The following is a 9,284-nucleotide window of genomic DNA, read 5'->3' as shown; positions in this document are numbered from 1 at the left end:
GTCCACTGCTGCACACGTGCCACAATATCGATACAGGGCCAGATCGTCAAATCTCTGTGACGATACATCGTCGTATCGAACACAGCACTAACACACACACGGGGACAAGCCACAATTGATGCTCTGTTCCCCAATCAACACAGAAAGAACCAAGTGTACCTCACAACAGTCAAGAGAAATCCCCGTTGTCAAACTCGCTCTCTCACTCAGTCAGCTTCCTCTTTTTTTTTCCCTTGCCTGCTGTGTGTCCTGTGACAAAATTCACAGCATCACACATTAACCATCTCTCTCTTTTCTCATCCACTCTGCTGGTGATGCACTGAAATGGAAAAGGCTGAAACTGAAATACTGGTCTGAAAATCAAAACTATAAAAGTGTTAATTTTGTACTAGTCTTGGTTTGGAATTGCTAAAATTCTGTTTACTTTTTTTTTTTTGTGTTTTTTTTTACTTTCTAGTCATCTGAGAACCCTGAAAAAATGTATCAAGCCTCACACAAAATTGTAAATAGCATAAGAAATATTTCTTAAAGACCAAGATGTTATGATGTTATGTTAAGATGTTATGGTCATATGACCAAGATCATATGACACTAAAGTCTTAAATTAATGGCTGCTGAAAAATCAGATTCGCCATCACAGGAATACATTACATTATACATTAAAATAGAAAGGTTATTTTAAATGGTAATACTGTTTTATAGTATTACTGTTTTTTTGTATTTTTACTGTACATTATTGTTTCTCCTCTATGCCTCGCCTTTCTGAAGCGTCGATTTTTGCAAAGCTCATCGGTCTGAAAAGCAAGGTGTGCTGTGATTGGCCAGCTATCCAGTGCGTTGTGATTGGCCGAATACCTCAAGCGTGTGACGGAAATGTTACGCCCCTTACCATACTGTGATGATGCCCTGTCAGGCCGGAGCGATGATTCAAAAACATGAAAACCCATTATAAACGAGGCATTCATTGCATCCAGTGGGGACATAATTATGGAATATAATGACTTGTACTGTCTTTATACGCGTTGCATCGCGCCGCGTAAACATAAAACCATGTCTGCATTTGTGATCGGAGAAATGACAAACAACAAGCACTACTCTACACTGAGAATTAAAGTTACGCCTTCTTTCTTTGCGTGAACGTTTGGGCGGCGTTATGCAAATCTTCTCACATCGTGACGTAGACATGTGGGGTGTGTTAGAACGAGCCGTTTTAGGTAGGCATGGCTGACTCTTAACTTTTATAAAGAATATCTCTTTGTATTTGAGACATTAGTCTTTGCAACTTTACAGATCTTCTTTATGCACCAAGAGCTTGTAACACTCCAAAGAGAAAGGAAAAATTGAAATCGCATCATATGACCCCTTTAAACATTGTGCTTGTCTGTCTCTTTCCCGTCAATATGTCATCCATCAGCAGCTGCTGTTTACTTAAATGAAACCCGAACCTTGTAATCAGATTTTTTTTTTAAGTCAATGGTTCTTTTATTGGATGTCAATGTAGTTTCTGTTCTCATTTTTGGCCAAGATTTTCTGCCTGTTTTTTTTTTCTTTCAGGCAATGAAAATGTTGTTTTCTGCCGAAATTTTGGTACATCCTTAATCTTTTTTCACGGTCTTTTCCATTTTCTACCTCACTCTTAATCTCTGCCTCCCTCTGCATGTCTGCTTAGTGTGAAAATCAGATGGCGACTGGCGACAGTCCTATCCAATCAGAATCACCCGAGCTCTGATAAGGATATTATTAAAGCATTGCCCTGCAAACCTCCCATCTGTGCGTTTAGGTTCAACCTTCATAACCATTCCCAGGTGAAGAACTGTGGTCTGGAATAGTTGGAAAAAACAAACACTGGCCTAAACTGTTTTTCTCTCTCCCTTTGCAGTCTCACTCCGACTCAAAGCCCGGGGGGCGCTGCAACATGCCCCACTCCACAGCAGACGAGCAGCCCCACATCGGCTGCTACAGGCTCCTGAAAACCATCGGCAAAGGCAACTTCGCCAAGGTCAAACTGGCCAAGCACGTCCTCACTGGCAAAGAGGTGAGGATTGCATTTACCCCCCAAATAAAGAATGTGACACAAGGCAAACCGTAGGCTGTTTAAATGGCAAGTGATTTGTCTGATAAGTGGAATGTGTTTGAGTCATTTGTCTGACTTCCATAATGCAGATGATGATAAACATGCTGCTCAGTTGTTAGCTCAAGACTGACGCCTCTGAGATTTTAAAGCAACAGTAGCAGCCGTCCACCTGATCCCTCTCAGAAAAAAAAACCACTGCCTCTGCTATGCACTGAAAGCGTGTACGTCACTGGTGATGACAACCTACATACTTTATGTAGAAATGGCAATATAGTGTTTCCCAATAATATCATTAAATTGTATTTCTGTTGTCATCGTACTATGATGTGGAGAAGCACAATTAATTAACAGATTACTCGGAACAACATCTAATAATACCAGTTTTTTTAATACGCTGTAAAATACTTGCTATTAAAAAAATGCTAATTGATTACACATCTTGGAAAAACTGGAAGGAGTTCTATTTGTTTAAAGGGGTCATATGATGCTATTTTAAAGATCATTATTTTGTGTATTTGGTATAACAGAATATGTTGACAATGCTTTAATGTTCAAAAAACACATTATTTTTCATAAATCTTAACCAATGATTCCTAATTGCATCTACTTCCGGAAGGCCAAATAAAGTGCTTTTGCTTTGGCACTGAAACACACAGCGTCTCACTGACATGGCTGCATCAACACTACTGCTGTTCCTGAAACCACGCCTTCTTTTTTTGCGTCCACATTTGGGCGGCATGCTAATATTTCCACATAGTGACGTAGATATGTGGGGTCTTGTTAGAACGAGCCGTTTTAGTTAGGCCTGGTTGACTCTTAACTTTTATAAAGAATATCTCTTTGGATTTGAGACTTTAGTCTTTGCAACTTTACAGATCTTTATGCACCAAGAGCTTGTAACACTCCAAAGAGAAAGGAAAACTTGAAATCACATCATATGACCCTTTTAAATACGTTCTCTCACTTTTAAATTTAAAGTCTGCATGAAATGAAAATTCACGCAATTCATAGATTTTCTAAATGCATAGTCATGATCTTATTGTGATTCATTCATACAAATGTTTCATTACATTATAATTTTAATTTAATTGAAATATCTCGAAAGACTTCTCTCTGTTGATGCATGTCAGACTTCTCTAATTGTTTCATCTGCTCAAAATCTGCCCAATCGACAACCAATGAATTGAACCAAGTCACCACCCCTACTATGTTTTTTTGGATAATCTTTTCACTTGGATGTATGTCACAATGCAAAAGTTAAGATCTTTCTCTTCTTCAGTTACATCATGACTTTAAATGGATAGTTCACCCAAAAATGAAAATTCTGTCATCATTTACTCACCCTCATGTCTTTCCAAACCTATATTAGTTTCTTTGTTATGTTGAAAATCAAAAAGAAGATATTTTAAATTTGAAGAATGCTGGTTATCAGTTGATGGTCCCCATTGACTTCCATGGTATTTTTACCCTACTATGGAAGTCAATGGTGACCAACAACTATTAGTTTTTTTTTTTTTAATTCTTCAAAATATCTTCTTTTGTGTTCAACATAAGAAAGGAACTTATGCAAGTTTTGAATGACATGAGGGTGAGTAAATGGTGACAGAATTTTCATTTTTAGGTGAACTATTCCTTTAAGGTGCTTTAATACTGTATTTCATAACGTGCTGAGATATACTCAATGAATCTTCCACTAGCCATTCTTTGTGCATGCTACAGCACACTTAACATTCAGCTGGGCTTGTTTTTGGATCCCTGTGCCTGCTAATATGAGACTGCATGGTTCTGAGACACTGATAACACACCATGTGACTCCTGACTGCAGAGAGAGGTTTTAGACCGATAGAGAAGAGGGGCGAAGGTGAAAACTCTGGGTTCGCGTGTGTGAGCTCACCGCATGAGCAGCATGCTGTAATCTCAATGCGGCATGGTGAATTGTTTCCTGATGATGTGAGATTATGATCTGTATGAAGGCAGGACGAGGCTGATGTGTGCCTGCAGCCTCAGGGCTTTTCCCTAACCGAACTCTTTACCCTTTCAATCAGGTGGCGGTAAAAATCATAGACAAGACTCAGCTCAACTCCTCAAGTCTTCAAAAGGTGAGTCTGACCCTTCTTCCTTAGGTTTAATAGGGTCAGAATGCAATTTCAGAAGTATACTGCTAATTTGTTTTCTTTAACTCTCCCACCCCTGTTAAGTTGTGTCTCTTCCTGTTGCCTCACAACTTTCAAGATGCAAAGCCGTTTCTCTATAGAGCCCATGGCAGCTAATTATAGAAAATTAGACTCAAGTACTTCCTGAAGTAAAGGGCTGGTTAGATGTGGGATTTGGTGGGGGTAGTTCTTAACCACATTTTACTCATGTGTGCACAAGCTTGAAATATTTAAGCTCTGTGAAGGACATCTACATCTTCTGTCTCCGTTTTCAGCTATTTCGGGAAGTGAGGATCATGAAGCTCTTGAATCACCCAAATATCGGTGAGCTTAACTGACAGACAAATCGCCCTTAAGTCCCTCAGCTTGAATCTCCAGTTTTCCGGTTTTGGCTGTGCCCACTGGGGTTTTTCCCATTTTTTTGGGTTCATTAATCCTTGTCCAAATGTCAGTGTTTTTCTGTGTAACTGGATTTGGTGAGCGTAAAGCCTCTTGGGAATAACCCAAATCAAAATGATTTTTAGTCTTCAGCATACTTGCATTGCATTTAAATAAAGCAAAATGTGTCAAACCTTTCTTACATTTGTCTTTTTTTTTTTCTTGTCCTCATGTAGTGAAGTTATTTGAAGTGATTGAGACAGATAAGACCCTCTACTTGGTGATGGAATATGCCAGCGGAGGTCAGAGCTCTCCCCAATCCATTTTAAACTCATATTTCTACCCTGTTACAGTGTTTTTTCTCTCTCTGCATTCTGAATGTTCAGCTGTTCTGTAAATGCCTCTGTAGTTTACTGTAGGACCCTCTACTTGGTGATGGAATATGCCAGCGGAGGTCAGAGCTCTCCCCAATCCATTTTAAACTCATATTTCTACCCTGTTACAGTGTTTTTCTCTCTCTGCATTCTGAATGTTCAGCTGTTCTGTAAATGCCTCTGTAGTTTACTGTAGACAGGATGTGGCTCTCAGTCTATAGTTCTGATCACTGTCTCTATTAAATACCCAAATTTACCATCTTACTGTATCATCATTTTTCAAATTTCCGACCCTGACACGGATGAAAATACACTGCTGTTCAGCACGGTTCAGTTGTTCAGGCACTGTAGTTAATCCATCTATGCAAGAGGTTCTTTAAAAGCATTTAGTAATTGATCTAAATCAAATCCAACTGAGATGTTTAATAAAACTTAAAGGGATAGTTCATCCAAAAATGAAAATTCTATAATTTACTCAACCTCAGGTTGATCCAAACCTGTAATACATTTTTTTTCTGCAGAACACAGAAGATATTTTGAAGAAGATTTGGTCAGCTCCCATTGACTCCCATTGTATTTTTTGTCCATATTATGGAAAGTTAATGGAGACCAAAACCTTTTGGTTACCAACATTCTTCAGAATATATTATTTTTTGTTACCAGTGAGTAAATGATGACAGAATATTCATTTTTGTATGGCTAAATTTAAGTAGAAATATTTTTTATTCTTTTTTTAACAAACATTAAGATGACCATCCGGCGACAGCTGCAAAAACATCCCACTGCATAGGCCGCATTCCAAAGGAAACAGCGACACACATATTCTACTTTGTATGCCATGCAAATACCTTGCAGAACTCAACGTGTACACATCATGAATTATCAATATTGAATTTATTGGCAGCTCTAGTTTCTTTTCAGTCACCTGCGGCTGTTTATTTGTTATACAAATTATTGCTTTATAGTAAAGTACTAGAGGCTGTGTTCGTACCAAAGCCAGACTTCTAGCTTACCCTCTCAGTTTGTGGAACTGTTTCTTTTCTAACCGTGACCGTTGTTCCCCTTCTTGGTTTGCAGGTGAGGTGTTTGATTACCTCGTAGCCCACGGCAGAATGAAAGAGAAAGAGGCTCGAGCCAAATTCAGACAGGTGAGATGCTGCGCAATTGGCTGTTATTCACTCACTTGCATATTTGATATTGCTGTTGCATGAATACAAAGCACCATAGGGGCTGTAAACACATCAGTGGTGTTTGGGTTTCTCTATTGCATGTGCTTTCTTTTCTACTTTTAAAATTTATGATGGTATGGTTGATCCGATCACAAGTAAAAGACTGTGTTTAATAATATAGTCTGATAGTATAAACCTCTTTTTAAGGTGCTTATTCAAGGAGTCAGTGCCAATTTAATGCCAATACGAGATGTAAATGGGTTGCTAAAATTACTGTAAGAAATAATTTTAGAATTCTGTTTGTGTGTAAGCTAGTGTTGAGATGCAGTTTGTTTGTAAGCTAATACCAGCTTTTTATGTGTGTTTGCAGATTGTGTCAGCGGTGCAGTACTGTCACCAGAAGTGCATTGTCCACAGAGACCTCAAGGTACACAATATATTTTCGCACTGTATTTTATATATCTTTACCTCTGCCTTTGTGACTGGTCTTCTATACTGATGCAGATTTGGTTTCATCCCTAAATACGTAATCACCAAAAATCCTCCCTTGCTTGCAGGCAGAGAACCTGCTCCTGGATGCAGACATGAATATTAAAATTGCCGATTTCGGCTTCAGTAACGAGTTCACACTGGGCAACAAGCTAGATACTTTTTGTGGCAGCCCTCCTTATGCTGCCCCCGAGCTCTTTCAAGGGAAGAAGTACGACGGGCCGGAGGTGGATGTCTGGAGTCTTGGGGTCATATTATACACACTGGTCAGCGGTTCTTTGCCGTTCGATGGACAGAACCTAAAGGTGAGCATAGAAAGAGGTGTCAGTGTCAACAGCTTTGACTTAAATGCTGAATGCTTGTGTTTTTGTGTTCTTAGGAGTTGCGAGAACGGGTTTTAAGGGGCAAGTACAGGATTCCCTTCTACATGTCGACCGACTGTGAGAACTTACTGAAGAAATTCCTCATACTCAACCCAACCAAGAGAGGGAGCCTTGATGTTTGTACATTCAGAAATACTTACACAATTTTCTGTCTTGACTTTTAAAGGGTCCACCCAAAAATTCTGTCATGAATTACTCACCCTCATGTCGTTCCAAACCCATAAGGCCTTTGTTCATCTTTGACAAATGAAGATATTTTTTATGAAATCCGAGAGCTTTCTGACCCTCCATAGTCAGCAATGCAACTGACATGTTCAATGCCCAGAAAGGTAGTAAGGACATCATTAAAATAATCCATGTGACATCAGTGGTTCAACTGTAATTTTATGAAGCTACGAGAATACTTTGAGCGCAAAGAAAACAAAAATAATGACTTTATTCAGCAATTTATTCTCTTCCGTGTCAGTCGACGCGCATTCACAACAGTACCACAACACAAGTGTGTGCATTTCTCTGCTTGTAAACAAGGCGCAGCGGATCCGGGATCTATGTCATAACGCCGGCTCCTGCGTCAGCAGCACCACACGCATGCGTCGTGGTACTTTAGTGAATGGAAGAGAAGAAACAAAGGTCTTGCGGGTTTGGAACGACATGAGGCTGAGTAATTAATGACAATTTAAATTTTTGGGTGAACTAACCCTTTAAACTATTGTGTAAAGTCTGGTCTACATTGCACCTTATCCTGGCCAAGACGATATTAGTGTTTCTTCAATTTTAGGCACTTTATGTCTCAAAGGTTGGTTTTTATTAATACGGATTATGTAAAGATTTTATTGTTTTACCCTTTTCCTTTCGATCTTAATATTGTTACGACCCTGGTCCAATGGACCATTCGATCATATAACTGTTCAACAAACCAGAATGGTAAATAAACTATTTTAATTTCTATTGTTTGAAAATTTGATATAAACTCCTTATAAATTGCCTGTATGTAAGATTCAATGCCATGAACCTCTCAAGCTAAATAAATCCAGTGATCAGTTCTGCCTGTGCAGCTACCTGGTAAAAATTATAGACTGATATAAACCTTTATTCCTGGAAATTACATAAAACCCAGGCGATCAGATCTGGTGATTTTAGCCAGCTTTTTCTATTTTTGTGTGCAGTATGCATCAGGTCTGTGGGCGTACAGTCTGAGGCTTAGACTCTGCACAAACAACTGTTTGCGGATTGATATGTTTTGTTGGACTGATTCAGCTTTTCAGCACTGTGTGATGTGCTTTTGAAGTGCTGCCCCCAGTTGACTGTCAGTGTATCCTCTTCATAAAGGCCAACTCTTTTTTTTGCATCATGCTACTTTATACCAGTGGGCCCCACCCCATATGATCTCTTCACCTTGTACTCTTTCCTTCCTTACGCTCAGCAGCAGATCATGAAGGACCGGTGGATGAATGCGGGCCATGAGGACGACGAGTTGAAGCCCTACATCGAACCCCAACCTGACTACAAGGACCCTAAGAGGACAGGTCAGCACCCCAGCAGTGCAGGGGGTTGGAAGAGAGGTGGGGCAGACGTGGCCCGGGGCTTTGGTGATGGTGGCGGGTGGGGTTTGAGACCGATATGGATTATGGTTGGGTAACAAATCTTGGTGATGGGACTGAATCTAAATGACATACATCAGCTCATTTGAGCCTCTTAATTTGTGAGTTAAAACAACAATTAACGTTTGTCCTGATTTATTTTCTCTCTATGGTGTGTGGTTTGTGCATGATTATTGTTTTCTTTTATTTTGATAGTTGTTACTTTCAAAATGGATATATTTAGTTGTGTTGCTTATACTTGAGGTTAGTGTTGTGTAATGAAAATATAAACTATTAAAGGTTTGATGCATTATAGCTCTTATAATAATATTTTTTTCTTATTTAAATCTTTGGTCTGTCTTCTCAGATATTATGCTACGGATGGGGTACTCTCTAGATGAGATACAAGACTCCCTGATCAACCAAAAATACAATGATGTCATGGCAACTTACTTATTACTGGACTATAGGAACTCAGAGGTATGTTACTCTAAAGTAGGGGTTGCACCGACTAGTCGACTTCAATGCTCTGCCATGACACTTTAAGCTTGCTGCTGACTAGTCGCTGGTCCTATAGAGGGCGCAACAGGAAAATAAATCTTTGAAGGACTTCCAAATTTACGCTCCATTTCCAAACAGTTAAAATGACAAATAAATGCATACTCCGAAAGCGCTCCACAAGAC

The 9,284-nt window shown here is 39.3% G+C and overlaps 1 protein-coding gene across 11 annotated transcripts in view; it reads left to right on the top strand.

Moving 5' to 3' along the window:
- Positions 1-9,284, top strand: part of LOC107756173 (serine/threonine-protein kinase MARK2-like) — a 36,922-nt gene that overhangs the window by 15,271 nt on the left and 12,367 nt on the right. For 6 of the 11 annotated variants that reach the window (XM_016573192.1, XM_016573201.1, XM_016573200.1 and 3 more), the window contains 10 exons: positions 1,880-2,035; positions 4,120-4,173; positions 4,503-4,551; positions 4,842-4,907; positions 6,057-6,127; positions 6,519-6,575; positions 6,706-6,942; positions 7,017-7,136; positions 8,444-8,582; positions 8,968-9,080. In XM_016573192.1, coding sequence (XP_016428678.1) covers positions 1,880-2,035; positions 4,120-4,173; positions 4,503-4,551; positions 4,842-4,907; positions 6,057-6,127; positions 6,519-6,575; positions 6,706-6,942; positions 7,017-7,136; positions 8,444-8,582; positions 8,968-9,080 — 1,062 coding nt within the window. Of the gene's footprint in view, positions 1-1,879; positions 2,036-4,119; positions 4,174-4,502; positions 4,552-4,841; positions 4,908-5,037; positions 5,060-6,056; positions 6,128-6,518; positions 6,576-6,705; positions 6,943-7,016; positions 7,137-8,443; positions 8,583-8,967; positions 9,081-9,284 lie in introns of those variants that run through there. The other 5 variants (XM_016573203.1, XM_016573198.1, XM_016573195.1 and 2 more) reach the window with 4 other exon arrangements.

The sequence above is a fragment of the Sinocyclocheilus rhinocerous genome, unplaced genomic scaffold (genome assembly GCF_001515625.1).
Source record: "Sinocyclocheilus rhinocerous isolate Xijiao unplaced genomic scaffold, SAMN03320098_v1.1 scaffold682, whole genome shotgun sequence".
Classification (NCBI taxonomy): domain Eukaryota; kingdom Metazoa; phylum Chordata; class Actinopteri; order Cypriniformes; family Cyprinidae; genus Sinocyclocheilus; species Sinocyclocheilus rhinocerous.
This window is presented reverse-complemented; position numbering and strand designations above follow the sequence as displayed.